Here is a 19,351-nt window from a genome sequence, read left to right on the forward strand (position 1 = left end):
ACTCTGGGCAGAGTCTGATGTGGAGGAATCGAGTGGTCTTGAGCATGTTATCTGGACTGAGTTCAATCCTGTGACCCCTGATGACGTGGGCAGGATCATGAGGAGACTGAGCTCCACCACTTGTTTATTGGACCTGTGCCCCTCCTGGCTGGTTTATGCGGCCCAGGAGGCGACACGAGGCTGGTTCCAGGCAGTAATAACTGCTTCTTTGAGGGAGGGTGTACTCCCCGCCACCTTGAAGGAGACGGTGGTGAGGCCCCTTCTCAAGAAGCCTGTCCTGGACCCAGCAATTTTAAACAATTCCACTAGGACAAAAGTATTCTAGTTGTCCCAAGCTACCTTAAGAGATTTTTTACATAAATCAGAAGTTCTGTCTATTGTAGAAAGGTTTTTGCCATTTTCGAGCGGTCTTGAGAGTATTATCTGGACTGAGTTTGATCCTGTGACTCCCGAGGAAGTGGACAGGATTATGGGGAGGATGAGCTCTACCACCTGTTTATTGGACCCATGCCCCTCCTGGCTGGTTTATTCAGCTCAGGAGGAGACACGAGGCTGGTTCCAGGCAGTGATATCTGCCTCTCTGAGTGAGGGTGTCTTTCCCGCCGCCTTGAAGGAGGCGGTGGTGAGACCCCTTCTCAAGAAGCCTGCCCTGGACCCAGCCATTTTCAATAACTATCGTCCGGTCTCCAACCTCCGCTTTTTGGCGAAGGTTGTTGAGAGTGTGGTGGCGCATCAGCTTCCTCTGTTCTTGGAGGAAACTGATTATCTTGACCTGTACCAATTGGGCTTCAGGCCTGCACGGAGACGGCATTGGTTGTGCTGGTGAATGATCTCTGGCGGGCTCGGGACAGGGGATGTTCCTCTGTCCTAGTCCTATTAGACCTCTCAGCGGCTTTTGATACCATCGACCATGGTATCCTACTGTGACATCTCAGGGGGCTGGGAGTGGGAGGCACTGTTTTACAGCGGTTCTCCTACCTCCTGGGCCGTTCGCAGTCGGTGTTGATGGGAGGACAGAGGTCCGCCCCACGGTCTCTCGTTTGTGGAGTTCCTCAGGGGTGGGTCCTCTCTCCCCTCTTGTTCAACATCTATATGAAGCAGCTGGGCAAGCTCATTCTTGGTTTCGGGGTGAGGTATCATCAGTATGCTGATGATACCCAACTTTTTCTTTCCACCCTGAACCAACCCAGTGATGCCCTCGCTGTGATGTCCGTTGCCTGGAGGCGGTCCAGGTTTGGATGGGGAGAAACAGGCTTCATCTCAATCTTGCCAAGACTGAGTGGCTGTGCATACAGGCATCTCAGGTTAACCAGTTTGTTCCATCGTTAATGATGGGGGAGTGAGCTGTTACCCCCCATTGATAGGGCTTGCAACTTGGGCGTCCTCCTGGATTCACAGCTCAGTTTTGAAGATCATATAGGAGCCGTGGCCAGGGGGGCTTTTGCCCAGGTTCACCTGGTGCGCCAGTTGTGGCCCTATCTGGACCGAGACGCCCTATGCACAGTCACCCATGTGCTCGTGACCTCCCGGCTAGACTACTGCAACGCTCTCTACATGGGGCTGCCCTTGAGGACCACTCGGAGGCTTCAGCTGGTGCAGAATGCAGCCGTGCAAGTTGTGATGGGAGTCCCCCAATACTCCCGTGTAACACCTCTACTCCGCGAGCTGCATTGGCTTCCAGTTGCCCTCCGGGTGAGATTCAAGGTGCTGGTGATGACCTATAAAGCCCTAAATGGCTTGGGTCTGGATTATCTGAGGGAACACCTGCTGCCGACATTAACTCCCCATCGTCCTGTGCGCTCCCACAGGGAGGGCCTTCTTAAGGTACTGCCGGTGAAGGATTGCTGGCGGGTGACTCCCAGAGAGAGGGCCTTCTCTGTGGGTGCGCCTGCCCTTTGGAACCAACTTCTTATGGAACTTAGGACTGCCCCCACCTCCGTTCATTTCGCTGGGACCTAAAAACTTGGCTCTTTGAGCTGTCTGGCCTAGACTGAGGGGTTTTTAATTGGGTTTTAAAGTTTTAACTTTTGGGCTTAAATTTAATTAATTGTTTTAAATTTATTTTAACTTTTGTATTGTATGGTTTTAATTGCCCTGTAAACCGCCCTGAGTCCTATGGGAATAGGGCGGTATATAAGTCAAATAAATAATAATAATATGGTTGGCATGCATATTTACTGTATGATAAAAAGGTGGATAATGTTTTTAAGACACATATATTAAGATATGCCCTGCTGCGAGTTTGGAAAAAATATCGACATAAGTTAAATTATAAAATACCAATCTGGGCTATACCTAAACATGCGATAGAAAATATAAGTGTGGGATTTAAACATGATGTGATTACATATAGAGAAATTCTTAGTTTGGAAAGGAATGTATGGCAATTAAAGCCATTTAATATTTTGAAAGAAGAAAAAATAGTACAAACTTGGTTTCAGTATGGCTAGATACAAGCTAGATGGAAAGAAGATCAGAAAATTGGCATTTCAACAACAGATGAAAATCTGGTAAAACAAATCAGAGATCAAAGTCAAGCGCATATAAGAAGGATATATAATGCATTGATAGAAATAGATTCAGAAACGGAACTTGTTAAAGATTGTATGATAAAATGGGCCCAGAATTTTCAGGAGCCAATAACGATGGATACTTGGCAGAGTCCAGTATTTTCTTGATTATCTCTTCTTCAGATAGCGTTTCTTCATTTTTCCAGTGCTGAGCAAATACAATTCTTGCTGCTGTTAATACATGCAACATTAATATACATTTTCTTTATCATATTTTTCTGATATTATACCTAATAAAAATAGTTCCGGTTTAAAATCTACATGTTTTCTTAACATCTTTTCTAACCAAATATGTATTTTTGTCCAAAATTCCTTTGCTTTAGGGTATGTCCACCCAAAGATGATAGTACGTGCCTGGTTTTTGCTTACACTTCCAAAAGACTAAACATGTTTTTAAACATTTTTGCTAATCTCGCAGGTGGTAAATGCCCTCTATCAAACATTGTATATACATTTTCTTTATAGGCAGTTGCCATTGTCAATTTATAGTTTCTTTCCCAAAGATTTTGCCATTTTTCTAATTCTATATTGTGCCCAAAATTTTTTACCCATGTTATCATTGTTTCTTTCACTTGCTCATCTTTCATTTTTAAATTTAATAGAAAATTATACAGTTTCTTAATCAACTTTTAGTCTGATCTCAACAATACCTGATCAAACATTGTCTGGTCTTTATAAAAGCCATGTGTCATGGTTCTGACTAACAAGACAGATCAAAGAACATTCCATGATTGTTTATTCTAAAAAGCCTATAATAATGAGAATGAAGCATCGGCACTCATGAATAGATGCCAGAATCTGAAATCTCTTCCCCTTAACACATTGTATCATGCACCATTCCCTCCCTTATTTACATGTCATAATTCACATTCTCCAATTAGTTTAACATGCAAAGTTTCACTTCCTTTCTGTAGCGCGGCTATTTCTTATCTTATCAAAACAACCTTCCCCTCCTCCCCCCCAGGCTTCAGTGATTCAAAGTGAAACAGTTTAAAGCAAAAGGCTGCCTTTTATATTGTCAGAGCAAAAACATCCAATATTTGCAGCATTGACATCCGGCCCCCCTTACAAAAAGGATAGATCCTGTAATGTAAACAAAACATATATCAGGGATTATCTTAGTTTGTTGGGGTTTTTTCATGAAACGTTTTGATGAGTCGGTCAGCCTTCACATCGCTAGATTTCACCCAAGTAGCTTCAGACAGCGAGTACCCCTTCCATTGTACTAGGTACTGCAATTTCCCTTTAAAGATTTTAGAGTTAAGAATGTCTTCCTAGTGTCTCTGACCCACTACTATGAGGTGCCTTCTTAGGGGGAGGTCTTAAGGTGAAGTCCTGGAAAGGTTTCAGCAGGCTGCAATGGAAGACAGGGTGAACTTTCCCTAAAAGCCTGGGTAGTTTTAATTCTACTGTGACAGGGTTGATGATCCTTATGATGGGGAAAGGACCCAAGAATTTCGGTCCTAATTTCTTGCTGGGAAATTTGAGGCATAAGTATTTAGTTGTCAGGTAAACCTTTTCTCCAACTTGGAATGTTCTTTCGGGAGCCCTCTTTTTATCAGCCTGTTTTTTATAAGTCTTGGAAGTCTTTTTTAACACTGTTTTCGTGTTTCTCCAAACTTCTTCCCACCCCTTCACCCAATGATTAAGTATCTGGGATGCAGAGGGCACCTGAGGGTATTCAGAGGCATTGGGTTGAACTCTTTTCCTGTGGGTATTCTGAAAGGCGTGTAGCTGGTGCTGCTGTGAACAAAATTACTGTAAGCCACCTCGGCGAAAGGGAAGACGTCAGTCCAGTTTGTCTGTTGGTAGGAAACATAGCATCTGAGATATTGCTCCACCATTTTGTTAGCGGATTCTGCAGCCCTATTGGTGGCTGGATGAAAAGCAGATGATAAGCCTTGAGATGATCCAATTAATTTAAGGAAACTCCTCCAAAATTTCGCAGTCGGTAGATATGTTTCAGGAACAATTTAGTCAGTTGTTGGGCAGATGGGAGTCCTTTCCAGGCAATAAAATGAACCTGCTTCGAAAACAGGACTATCACAGTCCAGATGACAGTATTTCCTCTACTTTCGGGTAGATCTACAATAAGGTCCATAGCTATTTCTTCCCATGGTTGAGAAGGGTCGGCCACCGGGTGCAGTAGCCCAGGGGTTTTCCCTGGAATTCTTTTCATGGTAGCACATACGGTACAACTCCTGACATAGTTTTCTACATTTTGTTTTAGCCCCGTCCACCACAATTGCCAGCGGATGAGGTATAGTGTTTTTAAATATCCAAAGTGTCCAGCCTATTTTACATTAGGGCTGTGTTTGAGAGCATTGAGACAAAGGACTTCAGGTAGATACAGCTCCCCCCCTTGTATGCCAAACCATCCCTGCATGTTAGGGAGGTTTGATTATGTTTGAATCATTGATCGGTGAGGAGCTCTCGTTTTATCTTGTTTGCTCCCAGGTCATCAGGATTTGGGGTTCTGCAAGGTGTGAGTTGTGTTGCAGGTTGTGAACTGGAGATAATTGCCTCAGTGACCTCTTTGTGTTCGCTTTTGTACTGGGGCAATCGGGATAGCGCATCAGCTAAGAAGTTTTTTCCTCCCAGTATGTACTTTAGAGTGAAGTTGGAACAATTAAAGTACTGTGCCCACTGCACTTGTTTTGGGGACAGTTTTGGGGGGGTCTTCAGTGCCTGTAGGTTTTTGTGATCTGTCCATACTTCAAATGGCACCTTGCTCCCTTTAAATAGTGTTGCCAGTTTAACAGGCTCCACCTAATAGCGAAGGCCTCCTTCTCCAAGGTTGCCCATCTTCTCTTGCTTTTAGTGAATTTTTTGGAGGTGTAGGTGCAGGGTTGTAGTACTCCACTTTTGTTCTTTTTCAGTAATACAGCTCTGACTGCAATGTCCCTCGCGTCAGCTTGGATTTCAAAGGGCTCCCTGGGACAGGGGTGCTTTAGAACTGGCTCAGCAGCAAATAGTCTTTTTAAATTCTCAAAAGCTGTTTGACAACTCATAGTCCATGCTAGTGGTTGGCCAGGTCACGATTTTCCCCCTCCCTTGCCCGTTCTGAGTAGTTCTGTAAGGGGTAGAACAGTCTTGGCAAAAGAGGGAATGAATTGAAGGTAGAAGTTGGCAAACCCTAGAAAGCTCTGGAGCTGTTAGCGAGTCTTTGGGGGCTGCCATTCAATTATAGCTTTCACTTTGGCTGAGTCCATTTCAATGCCCTCATTGGAAATCCTATAGCCAAGATAATCTAATCGGGTTTGGTGAAATTCACATTTTGACAATTTGACATAAAGCTTGGCATTCAATAGTTTCTTTAACACTTCTCTCACTAGCTTTATATGGTCAGTCATACTTGTACTGTATATCAGGATGTCATCCAGATACACCAGAACCCCTTTGTACAAATGATCACGTAGGACCTCATTAATCAACTGCATAAATACAGCTGGGGGCCCCTGCAGTCCAAATGGCATGACTTTGAACTGGTAGCTACCCAAGGGTCAGTTGAAGGCTGTTTTCCACTCATCCCATTGTTTGAAAGAAAATAGATTCTGGGATGATGTCATGGTTCCAATTAACAAGACAGATCAAAGAACAGTCCAGCATTGTTTTATTCTAAAAAGTCTATAATAATGAAAACGAAGTATCGGCACTCATGGATGGATGCCAGAACTGGAAATCTCCTCCCCTAAACATATCATATCATGCACAATTCCCTCCCTTAATTGCATGTCATAAATCACATTATTCTATTAGTTTAACATGTAAAGTTTCACTTCCTTTCTGTAGCCTGCCAATCTTATCAAAACAACTGGGTTGACCTTCCCTCCCTTCATTGATTCAAAGCAAAACAGTTAGAAGGAAAAAACTGCCTGTTATATTGTCAGAGGAAAACCATCCAATGTTTGCAGCATTGACACTTCCAGTGAAAAGGAACATTAGTTCAGGGGTTTTCAGGGATCTCCAACCCCTGAGCTGTGGCCCACTACTGCACCACGGCATGTTTAAAACCAAGCCGTGGGAGAGATAGGCAAATGTGCATAAGCAGAGTGTGCTTGTGTGCAGAGCTCCCTCTGCTCGTGTGAGTGGAGCTTCGTGGGCAAGCACAAGTGCTCTCTGCTCAAGTGTACTCCGCTCATGCGAGTGGAGCTTTGTGTGCATGTGCAAGTGCCTGCTACTCGCGTGAGTGGAGGGTGCATGTGTGCCGCTTGCCTAAAGGGAGCTGTATGCTTAAGCCTGCCACTCATACCTCCCCCCCACGCTGGGTCGCCAAGCTGGAAAGGTTGGAGACTGCTGCATTAGCTGAAAGTTCTTACTTTCAGGAAATACTCCGACTGTCTTAATAAATTTCCTTGTGCTTTCCAACCATTATCTCTGCTTTTGCCTTAAATAATACCTTTACTTTATAATTGCTCTTGTCTAGGAGACAATTAACACAACCTAAAGTGTAGTTAGAGGGACGTGGTGGCTCAGTGGGTTAGGACGCTGAGCTTGTCGATCAGAAGGTCGGCAGTTTGGCGGGTCAAATCCCGAGTGCTGCGTAGCAGAGTGAGCGCCTGTTACTCGTCCCAGCTTCTGCCAACCTAGCAGTTCGAAAGCACGTGAAAATGCAAGTAGAAAAATAGGGACCACTCCGGTGGGAAGGTAACAGCGTTCCGTGCGCCTTTGGTGTCTAGTCATGCCGGCCACATGACCACGGAGACGTCCTCGGACAAGCGCTGGCTCTTCGGCTTTGAAACGGAGATGAGCACCGGCCCCTAGAGTCGGAAACGACTAGCACGCATGTGCGGGGGAACCTTTACCTTTACCTTTTTAAAGTGTAGTTACACTTCTGTTACTGATCTACTATGAGATCTTATACTGAGAAGTTGAAATAATTTCAAGTGACAAGTGCAATGCAACCCCCCAAAATAGGGCTGTCATATCCTTTGTTTATAGTTACATACCTTCCTTCTAAGTTCTTGCTTGTCTCTCAATCCCTATTTGTGTCTTTGGCAACCATTTTCTCATGCAGTACATTCCAGTGCATTTTAATAGCCATTCTCAAGAAAACTGTAAGGTATCTATGGAGTTGACTTTATATTAAGTATATGAAACTAAATTAAATAAAACATAATATATTAAGTCCTCATTGTTATAGTAATTACATAACAGCTGTCAAATGTATAATTTTCTGCATAATTTTCTACTAGATTCTTAGTTGATAGGGCTCGCAACTTAGGCGTCCTCCTGGACTCACGGCTCAATTTTGAATTTTGAAAGATCATATACGAACCGTGACCAGGGGAGCTTTTGCCCAGGTTCGCCTGGTGCGCCAGTTGCGACCCTACCTGGACTGAGATGCCCTACGCACAGTCACTCATGCACTCGTGACCTCCCGTTTAGACTATTGCAATGCTCTCTACATGGGGCTGCCCTTGAGGACCATTCGGAGACTACAACTGGTGCAGAATGCGGCCGCGCGTGTTGTGATGGGGGTCTCCCGATACTCCCATGTAACACCTCTACTCCGTGAGCTGCATTGCCTTCCGGTTGCTCTCCGGGTGAGATTCAAAGTGCTGGTGATGACCTATAAAGCCCTAAATGGCTTGGGTCCGGGATATTTGAGGGAACACCTGCTGCCAGCATCAAGTTCCCTTCATCCAGTGCGCTCGCAGAGGGAGGGTCTTCAGGGTGCCGCCGGTAAAAGATTGCCGGTGGATAACACCCAGGGAGAGGGCCTTTTCTGTAGGTGCACCTGCCCTATGGAACCAGCTGCCCGTGGAGCTCAGGACTGCCCCTGACCTACGCTCATTCCGCCAGGACCTGAAGACTTGGCTCTTTGAGCTCTCTGACCCAGGCTGAGAATTTTAACTGGGGTTTTATTTTCAGGGATAATTTAATCTTTTAATTCTCTTTTAACTTTGTATTTTATATTGATGTGATTTTAAAATGCCCTGTAAACCGCCCTGAGTCCTTCGGGAAAGGGCGTTATATAAATCTAATAAAATCTAAAATCTAAATCTAGTAGTTTAGAGATTCAAGCAAGGTAGTTCAGAAGTAATTTGGTCAATCCCTTACTCACTGCAGGAGCTGCAAAAACATTTTGGGCAGGCTGCTATCCATCCTATATTTGAAGACCTCTGAGGAAGGGAAAGATCACTTCATAAACTAACTTATTCAATTGGTCAACAACTTTTGTCATCAGCAGAAACCTCTAATAAATAAACTTAATCTATCTCCCTGCAGCTTAACCTATTATTTGTAGTAATAGTCTCTAGGTCAGGGCTTTTCAACCGGTGGTACTTTAGCACCTGGCAGGTGGTATGTAACCCCTAGCCAAGTGTAGTGGGGGAGGGAGTGAGCTAAAATGGTGCAGCACAGGTCTGGAGGAGATCAGCTGGAGCTGCAGTGCTCAGCAGAAGCCCCAGGATCTGCGCACGTGGCTACATGCTGGTTGGAGCTTCTGGCACACCTGGAAGAGAAAAAGAGGAGGAGGGCAGAGAGAGGAGAAGCTACAAAAGGAACAGGTTTTGGTGAGAGAGGGAGAGAAAAAAAACATGGAGAAAGAGAAGAGATGAGGCTTTTGTTAGCAAACTGGTGAGGAGAGAGGGGCTTTTGCGAGTGAAGGGTGAGTGAGAGAGAACGAGCAAGAGGCTTTCGTGAGTAAAGGGCGAGAGAGAGAACAAATGAGAGGCTTTTGTGAGCAAAGTGTGAGTGAGTGAAAGAGCAAGCAAGCAAAGTGTGAATGAGTGAAAGAGAGAGCAAAGTGTGAATGAAAGAGCGAGTGAGGGGCTTTTGCGAGCAAAGGATGAGAGAAAAGGGGGAAAGAGGGGGAGAAGGAAAAAAGAAAAGGCATTGACTTCTAACTTCCTTTGTTGCAGCAGAAGGAAGCATTAACATTGAACCTCAACTTTTTACTTTTCCATAATATTATAAACTAGCCATTTCTATATCAATAAGTGAATCTAACCAGTAAAGCCCAAAATTCCCCTCTTTTTGATGACTAACATCAAGTTTTTGACACCTTGCTAAGCACTGGTGGTACTTATGTCATGTCCTAAAAGTGGTACAATCTGTGAAAAGGTTGAAAAGCCCTGCTCTAGGCAACCAACAATGTCTATTCTCTCTTTTTATGACAACCTCTTAGATCACGGGTATCAAACTCACTGCATCACGTGACATGTCGTGATGTGGCTTTTTTTGCATTGCCAAAATAGTTCAGTTTGAAGGGGTTTTTTTTAAAACAAATTCTCTTTGATTCACAGGGAAGATTTCCTCTGAAAGACAGTTCTCCTGCAGTTTGTATTGGTCAAAATGGGCCTCAATCAGTTATGTTATCTTGTATCTTTAAAAGCTTGTTTTATGGTGATAAAATTTCTGTACACCTATATCATTTAAAAACTCATAAAGTCTAGAGCTCTCCCTTTTAAAATGTGTTTCAATTTTGGGTACTCCTCTGAGTTTTGTTCCTATTTGTATTTATATTTCTTTTGATGTTATGTTTGATAACTTGATTTATATTTCAATACTATTTATAACATTTTTAATATGTGCTACTTACACAACTTTATATTATGGACTTTTAAAATGTTTTAAATATATTGTACATGTTCAGTTTTTGCAGGAAAAGGTCAAGAGAAATCTGGGAATCTTTATGTTTCTGCAACAAATATTGGCAAAGGTGAGTTACGATTACAGAAGATATTGATGTGATTCCTCTTCTATCTAAGTGGTGAACTTTCTTAATAAGACTTTTCTTCCCTGTTTTTACACAATCTCAGAAAAAAACACTCTCCAACCCCTAAATCCAACTTGACAGGTCTCCAGACATTTCTAGAAATACTAAATTTACTACAGTACACTATCAAATGTTAAATTATGTAGTAATTTTGGCAACTTCAGAAGTTTTATAAATTCAGCTGTGCAAATTTCTTGATATTTGCAATGGGTTTTATTGTTTTCTCATGCAAGGGCTATTTTGATCTTCAATGTAATTTAACTAAATAAATAGAGGATTCTGGAAAAAGTTCATGGGGGACTAAAAAAATCTCTGGAGAAGCTGTTGAATGAAAAATCTTCATCAGGTCCAGTCCAAGCTAGGAATAAACAAAATAGAGACTGCTTTAGAAAGAAAGTTGGAGTTTATTGAAAAACAGAACCACAAGGCATGAGGCTCTGGAGCAGCTGACCACATGTTGCTGAGAGTGGTGGGTTTTGATACCTTCTGGGGCCTTTGAGGTTGTTTCCTGTTTCCTATGTTATGAAGTTTGATGTGAGTCTGAGTGTTTTAGGACCCTCTTAAAACCTGGAAGGAACCTGAAAATAGCAAACACATATTAAGGCCATTCCTCTACCTCCGCCTCCTACTTACACGCCCCTAGTTTCTGAGAATACTTGGCATGAAATATTAAATGTTCTGTTCTGATGTTGTGGGGTTTAACCCATCTCACTTCTGCTATTGGATAACCTCTGTTGTACTAAGTACTGTAGTTTCCCTTAATAGATCCTAGAGTCTAAGATTCGCTTGATCTTGTAATGACTTTTGCCCTCCACTATTATTGGACCAGGAGCTTTCTTTTCTTAATCTAAATCTTAATCTAAATCTAAATCTCATAACCAGCTTTGGAACCTGCAGTAAAATATTGAATGCACTTTACCCAATATTCTGGGTAATTTCAGTTCTACTGTAACTAGATTAATAATTTTCACAACTGGGAAAGGCCCTATGTATTTGGGACCTAGATTCTTGCAGGGAATCCTCAACTGTATTTTGTAGAAAGATACATTTTATCTCCTATATGAAACGTTCATTGGGGTGGGAATCCATCCATTCAGTTAGCGTGACTGATGAGGGGGTTTCCCTTGGGCATCGGCACAAACTCCACTCTGGTAGGTATCTTAAAGGGGGTAAGCCCCGTGCTACTGTGCACAGCACTGTTGTATGCCACTTCAGCGAATGGCAGGAGCTCTGCCCATTTAGATTGCTGGTAGCTGACAACACATGTATTATTCTATCATTGCATTGGCTCGTTCTGGGCCCCCATTTGTGCTTGGATGAAAAGCAAAACTAAGACCTTTGGAGGGCCCTATTAGCTTTATAAATTCACACCAAAATTTGGTCGTGAACTGGATTCTTTGGTCCTTGATTATGCATTTAGGCACTCTGTGGAGCCAGTAAATATGCTGCAGGAACATCTTGGTTAGTCTCTAGGCTGATGGGAGGCTGGATCATGCTATAAAGTGGGCCTGCTTTGAGAACAGGTCCACCACTGCCCACATCACAGTGTTCCTTCTACCTTCCAGAAGTTTGACTAAGAAGTCCATGGCTATTTCTTCCCATGGCTGGGTTGGGTAAGGCACCTGCTGCAACAACCCCGGACACACAGCACAGATTCTCACATAGCTGGCACCGTCCTGAGCATCCTGCCGGCACTAGCACCATCCCGTTCTGAGCATCCCGCTGGTACTAGCACCGCCCTGAGCATCATGCTGGCATTAGCATTGCCTCAAGCACCCCACCGGCATTAGCCCCACCCTGAATGTTCTGCCGGCACTAGCGCTGCCCCGAGCATCCCGCCCATTTGTATGCATGCGTGCGTGTGTAAGGGTGCCTGCCTCCCTTTCCGGGCCACCAAACCAAATAAGTTGGGGACCTCTGATGTAGTCCTTCAGCTCCTTTGTCTCTTTTGGAGTCATCAAGTACATTTCTGGCTTGGGGAGTTTCAATTGCACAGTCTGTGGGACGATGGGGAGGCAAAGCATCTCATTCTTTTTCACTGAACATCTCTGCTAAGTCCTGATATTCTCTGGGGATGGCTGGAGCTTCTGACATTTGTTCCAACACCCTCTTTGTGCTGTCAGGGTTCTTCCTTACCTCCCCCTGATGTTTAGCTTCAGGGTGCTTTTCCCCCAAGGGCCCTGGAATCATCTTCGCCATCATTACACGCTTCTTGTCCTTCCCCCAATGTATGGTAGGGCACCACTTTGCTAACCAAGCTAGCCCCAATATCATAGTTTCAGCCAACTTCTGTGCCACCACGAATCGAATCTTTTCTTTGTGTTTCCCTAAATTCAGGAGCACTGGCTCGGTTAGGTAGGAGGTGGGTGATCCCCACCACCATGGAGCTGTCTACTTGTTCGTACTTCAGAGGTTCGCGCAGCTTCCACATCCACAACCCCAGGTTGCATACCGTCTGCAAAGCTGACCAAGCATCTGGTGCACCCGGACTCTCTCAGGGCCTTCAGTACTCCCTTCGCTCTCAAGCTAGACACTACAATCTCCACCTGGGCCAATTAGGGGCTGGTGGTCTCACTTACTATTAGGTCATCTTCCTCCTTGCTTTAGTTTGCATAGAGATTTAACTGCAAGTCTTCCCCAGGTGGAGTTATTTCCCCTTTGCCGCTGGGGAGGGCGAGACCTCAATGACCTGGTGCACTGGTCAAAATTTTTCTTTTCCCTTCTTGGCTGTTTTTTTCAGGTTTGGGGGATTCAGGGTTTTTGGGCCACCCTTGGGGCAGGTGCCAGGCATGCTGCCGCCCGATGGCCCTCCTGGCCACATCAGAAGCAGGGGCCAGGTATGCGCCTTGGAAATTCAGTAGGGTCAGCAGTTGGTGTGGGTTTTTGTCTCAACAGACATCTCCCTTGCCTCTTCTTTGGGTGGTTTTTGATTCCTCCATGCCTCCTGTATTCCATTAGGCTCAGCTCCATGTTTGTCAGCAGTTGGCACCAATCCGGGAGTGTTTGAAGCAAATAGTTCTTAGTTGAGGCCATCCCTGAAGTAATGGACCAAGAGTCACTCCAGCCTCTGTCTCAGCTTCTCCACTAGTCTCCGGAATTCTCTAATGTATTCTGTTACTGGTCTGCTTCCCTGTCTGATGGCGCAGATCTCAAATTCTGCTAGCTCGACCTGTGTGTTGTCTCCAAAGCAGTTTCTGAGCTCCCCCAGGAATGCATCACAGTCCCCTAACTCGGGGGCTTCCTTGTCATGGAGTCCCATCACCCACTCTGCTGCTTCTCCCTCGAGGTTGGTCACAATGGCATCCATGGAGGCTCCATCACCAGTCCAAGTGTGCCCACCCCTCATTCAGGAAAAATGCCTATTTCTTCAGATTCCCATTAAATGTAACTGATCAGTGGCGGTTCCAGGGGGCCTGGCTCGCCCCAGTATCCCAGTAGCCACCCTTCTTCATATGGGAAGAGGCCAGGGCTGGGCACCAGTGGCCACCAGCTGGGGAGGTGGCTGTCCAATGGTCTCCTGTTGCTGGGCCACTGCTTCTGAGAGCCCGGCAGCAGCTTGGACTAAAACCAAACTAGGTTGTGGGATGGCAGTTCTTTGGGGCTGGCTGCTCCTATAGCGGCCGTGCCTCCCGTTCTCTGTCATGTTTGAGGTAGCAGGCCCAAAGCGGTCACCAAAAGTTGACTGGACAGTTACACCCTTCACACTGACTCCCCTCCTTGCAGGTCCAGCCCAAGAAATCTCTCTCTCAGCTGCTCAACAGGCTGTCACATATCTCCACTGTACCTGTTTCTCCCAATGTGCTGGTCTTTTTCCCTTCCACTTCAGGATCTGCACCCCCCCTCCAGGAAGATCAGTGAGAACTCGGCTTCAGCCGCCTTCGGCACCACAACCCTCCAATCTCCTTCCCCATCTGACTGTGGCTTCCTGATGTGGCAGCCCCATCTCGTGCTATTGTTTGCTCCTTTGGATGGGTCATCAGAGTTTCTGCCCCACGGTCCAATTGGGCCATGGCTGGGCTCTCTTTTGCTGGTCACCCTCTGGCCATCTTCTCCCAAATCTTCACAGCTCTTTCAGAGGTGACTGGACAGGCTGCAGGAGCTTGGGACTCCTTGAGAAAGATTTTCTTAAAAGAGAGCTGGTTTACTCTCAAGGTTCCGACTAACAAACCCAACCAAATAAACACTTTCAAGGCTTTCCAAACTCATAATATAAAACTTTATTGAGTGCATCATTTCAGCACACATGCAAGCAAAGCCAGCTCTGGCAAAATCCCACCGAATTCCATATAGTAAAAGTACAGAATTTCCCCTCCCCCTTCTTTTTTTTATTGAAAAGTTTTAACATACAGTTTATCTTTAACAGTCCCCCCTCCCCCTCCCTTCTCCCTCCCCCCCTACCTCTCCCCCCTCCCCCCCTCCCCCCCGACTTCCCAGAGCTAAATACAAGGTATATATAAAAAAAACAATCAAAAACAACCATATACTAACAACCATAAACTCTAAAATCCATCACTCTCTAGCTTATATAGGATAGGACAAACCTTAGTAATATTAAATATATATAGAAAAACTAAAATAGAAAAAGAAAAAAAGAAAGAAGACTTATTCAAATGCTACATGAAACTTCTTAACCCTATACTTGTTCTGGATAAACTCAATCCATTTTCTCCATTCCATAATATAACGTTCTTGCGAGTGATCTTTCAAATAAGCCGAAATCTTCGCCATCTCTGCCAGGTCGGAGACCTTTAAAGTCCACTCTTCTATGGTCGGCAGTTCCTCTTTCTTCCAATACTGACCTATCAAAAGTCTTGCTGCCGTAATTAAATTTAACATCAACTTAGTGTCCACAACCGTAGCATCCGTGATTATTCCCAACAAGAAGAGTTGCGGACAAAACTTTATCCTTTGCTTAAAAATCTTCTGCATATTCCACCAAATTTTTATCCAAAAAAACTTGATCTTTTTACAAGTCCACCATACATGAAAATATGTTGCATCTTCATCTCCACATCTCCAGCATTTTGGCTGATAGTTCGGATACATACTTGCAAGCTTTTTAGGATCTAAATGCCATCTATAAAACATTTTATAAAAGTTCTCTCTTAAGTTTTGAGCTTGTGTAAATTTTACGTTCCTCACCCAAATCTTTTCCCACGTGTCCATTGTGATAACTTCCTGGATGTTTTGGGCCCATTTTATCATACAATCCTTAACGAGTTCTGTTTCTGAATCAATCTCTATCAACGCAAGATATATCCGTTTAATATGTGCTGGTCCCTGATTTCTAATTTGCTTTATCAGATTTTCATCAGTCATTGTGAAACCATTTTTCTGATCTTCTTTCCACCTGGCCCGTAGCTGAGTATATTGAAACCAATTTTGAACAATCTTCTCGTCTTGCAAGAGACTATATGGCTTCAAACACCAATGATTTCTTTCCAAGCTTAGGATCTCCTTGTACGTAGTCACATCATGTTTGAAACCAGCATGTATATTTTCTATTGCATGTTTTGGAATTGCCCACAATGGTATCTTACAATCTAACTTATGTCTGTACTTCTTCCAAACTCTCAGAAATGCCTGTCTTAAAATATGCACTCTAAACACATTATCTACCTTCTTATCATACAACAAATATGCATGCCAGCCAAACAGCAAGTCGTGGCCCTCAAGATTTAATAATCTCCCTTGTGTCAAATTAATCCAATCACTTATACCTGCTAACGCAGCAGCTTCATAATATAATTTAAGATTAGGCATTTTAAGACCACCTCTTTCACGAGTATCCTGCATAATCTTAAGTTTAACTCGTGGCCTTTTCCCTGCCCAAACAAATTTGTTGATACCTCTCTGCCATTCCTCCAAATTAGAATCTTTCTTAAGAACCGGTATCATTTGAAATAAAAATAAAAATTTAGGCAGGATATTCATTTTTACTGCTGCAATTCGCCCCAACAAAGACAATTGCAGTTTTCCCCAACTCTCCATTTCTTTTTGGATTTTTCCCCATAATTTTTCATAGTTATTTTTATATAATTTTGTATTGGAGGGCGACAAAAACACCCCCAAATATTTAACCCTTTTGACAATCTCAAATCCAGTTAACCCTTCTAAAAGGGCCTTTTGCGATGCTGTCATGTTTTTAGCCAAAATTTTAGTTTTCTGTACATTAACTTTAAATCCAGAAACCTTCCCATATTGCATTATTATCTCCATCAGGTCCACAACAGAGCTCTCCGGCTGGGTCACTGTAACAACCAGATCGTCTGCGAACGCTCTCAATCTATAATCCTGATCTCTGATCTGTATACCCTTAATTCTTTCCGAATTTCGTATTTTTACCAATAATATCTCCAGCGTTAACACAAATAACAGGGGCGATAACGGACACCCTTGCCTTGTGCCCTTCTCAATATTACATACTTCTGTCAAACTATTGTTAACTATTATTCGGGCTGTTTGTTTTTGATATAATGCCCTGATTGGGTGCAAAAATTTATCCCCAAAATTCATTTTATCTAAAACTTTCATCAAAAATTGCCAATTCAATTGATCAAAAGCTTTTTCAGCGTCTAAAAAAATTAGCGCCGCAGGGATCTGGTTGTTCCTTTCCAAAAATTCCAACACATCTACTATATGCCTCACGTTGTTTTTCATTTGCCTACCAATAATAAACCCAGTTTGATCCCCATGAATCACCCGTTGCAGAACCCTCATCAATCTATTAGCCAACACCTTAGCAAATATCTTATAGTCTGTATTTAATAGTGATATCGGTCTATAGTTTTTTACTTGAGTAGCATCTTGGTCTTCCTTCGGAATCAAAGAGATAAAGGCAGTTCTCCAAGATGGAGGCACCTTTCCCCCTCGCTGGATTGTCTGGAACAGTTCCTTTAACGGTTTAACCATCTCTAATTGTAAATTTTTGTAGTAGGCCGCCGTCAAACCATCTGTACCTGGCGCTTTATCTACCTTCAATTCCTTAATTACTGTAAGTATTTCTTCTTCTGTAATCAGTTGATTAATCTCCTCTTTTTGTACTTGTGTAAGCACCGGGATGCTAGCATTCTCCAAATATTCATCAATGTCTTTTTCATTAATCTTCTCCTTAGCATATAATTTAGAATAAAAATCCACAAAGGCTTCCTTGATAAAATCCTGTTGAAACACCATTTTTCCCTTGTGTTCAATTTTGTCTATGTTAGAGGCCCTCTGCTTTTTCCTTAGTCTATAAGCTAGCCATCTACCTGGCTTATTAGCATTGCAAAAAGTATTATGCCTGGCAAACCTCAAATTGGTTGCCACTTGATCAGCCATTAATTTATCAAATTGTCCTCTTAATAGCTTAATAGCCTCCTTAGTCTTCACATCCAATGGATTCAAAATCAAAGCATTCTCTTTTTCCTTAATTTCATTTTCCAATTCTTTCCTTCTAGCTTCCAAAGTACGTCTATATTTGTTATTCATATATATCAACACTCCTCTCATATAGGCCTTGCTAGCATCCCAGACCATATCCATAGAAGTATCCTTATTCATATTAATTTCAAAAAAATCCTTCATTCGCTGTTTACACTCTTCCACATTTTCCTGATTTCTAAACAAATTCTCATTTACGCGCCACGAGCGCCTATCTCTGTTATCCTTATTAATCTCTAACCATACTGGGCTATGGTCAGAAATAGCTCTTGCACAAATCTTTACCTTCTTAATCCTAGAAAAAAAATCATTAGTCAGCAAAATAAAGTCAATCCTAGAAAAAGATTGATGTCTATCAGAAAAAAAGGTATAATCCTTTTCATGCGGGTGTGTGTCACGCCAAATATCTCGCAATTCCAAATCATCCTTCATTTCAAAAAAAGACTTAGGCAATCTGGCATGACACGGAATACGCTTAAAAAAACCAGCCTTATCCATCTGTACGTCCAATACGCCATTCCAATCCCCCATAAAAATAAACGATTTGTAATCCAACTGAGTAAGCTTTGTGTGAAGTAAGCTAAAAAAGTCAGCCTGTTGTTGTTGTTGATTAGGAGCATACAGTCCAACTAAAAGCGTTTTTTTGCCTTCTAGCAACAAGTCTATCATTACGTATCTTCCATGCTTATCTGCTTCAATTAAGTCCGCTGTTATGGCACTTTTAATATAAACAACCACTCCATTTTTCTTATTCATTGCAGAGGCAACAAATTGCGTACCCAGTCTTGAGTTCAGTAAAAACTTTTGGTCCATAGCCCTAATATGCGTTTCTTGCAAGCATATAACATCAGTCTTAAATTGTTTTAAATATAAAAAAACTTTCTTTCTCTTCTGAGGCGAATTTAATCCATTAACATTCCAAGTCAAAAATTTAGTCGCCATTCTTATCGCCCCGAAGCTTTTGGAGCACCTCATCAATGGCCCTGCCTCCTTTAGGCCGCGCTCCTCCCACTGCCTCGCTGTAAGTGCGCTTTGAAAATTCCAAAAACTTCTGCTGGTCTTGTTCTTTTATTTGTTTAGCTCTTTTTAAAGCAGCACGCGTCACCCTCAGCTCTCCAACATCAGCCAACGAAGTTATAGTTTGATCCCCTCCTGCACCATTCTCCTCTGTCTGTCCATCTTCAGCCTCTTGAGGTTTTCCTTCTCCAGATCCTTTTGCAGCTTCCAGAAGTGATAGTGGGGTTGCTTTTAAAACATTATTGTAGAATTCACGCGCCTGTGCCACAGTAACCAGACGGTATCTTTTACCTTCATGCATTACCACCAGCCCAACTGGAATCTCCCATCTGAACCTTATGTCACGTTGTTTAAGTTCCTGCACCAGAAATGCAAAGTCCTTTCTTCTCCTTAAAATCTTTGGAGGAATTTCCTTTAAAACCAAAACTTCTTGGTCAGCAACCACTACTTTAGTATCATAGGCAGCTTGAATAACTTCATCTCTAATTTCTCTCTTTGTAAAATAAACCACCACATCTCTGGGTAGCTTCCTCTGTCTGGCAATCCATGAGTTTACACGAAAAACTTTATCCATACATGCCTTTATTTCAGATGCTGGCTGACCCAATACTGCTTCCAG

The 19,351-nt window shown here is 43.1% G+C and overlaps 1 protein-coding gene across 4 annotated transcripts in view; it reads left to right on the plus strand.

Annotated features, from left to right (window-relative positions):
• The window catches only part of PIK3AP1 (phosphoinositide-3-kinase adaptor protein 1), a 126,894-nt gene that overhangs the window by 67,319 nt on the left and 40,224 nt on the right, over positions 1 to 19,351 (plus strand). For all 4 annotated transcript variants that reach the window (XR_014492707.1, XM_083364198.1, XM_083364200.1 and 1 more), the window contains exon 11: positions 10,171 to 10,236. Coding sequence is in view for 3 of the 4 variants with exons in the window: in XM_083364198.1 (XP_083220324.1) it covers positions 10,171 to 10,236 (66 nt within the window). In the remaining variant the exon portion in view is untranslated. The remainder of the gene's footprint in view (positions 1 to 10,170; positions 10,237 to 19,351) is intronic.

Source organism: Vipera ursinii (genome assembly GCF_947247035.1).
Source record: "Vipera ursinii genome assembly, chromosome: 5".
In the NCBI taxonomy this organism is placed as follows: domain Eukaryota; kingdom Metazoa; phylum Chordata; class Lepidosauria; order Squamata; family Viperidae; genus Vipera; species Vipera ursinii.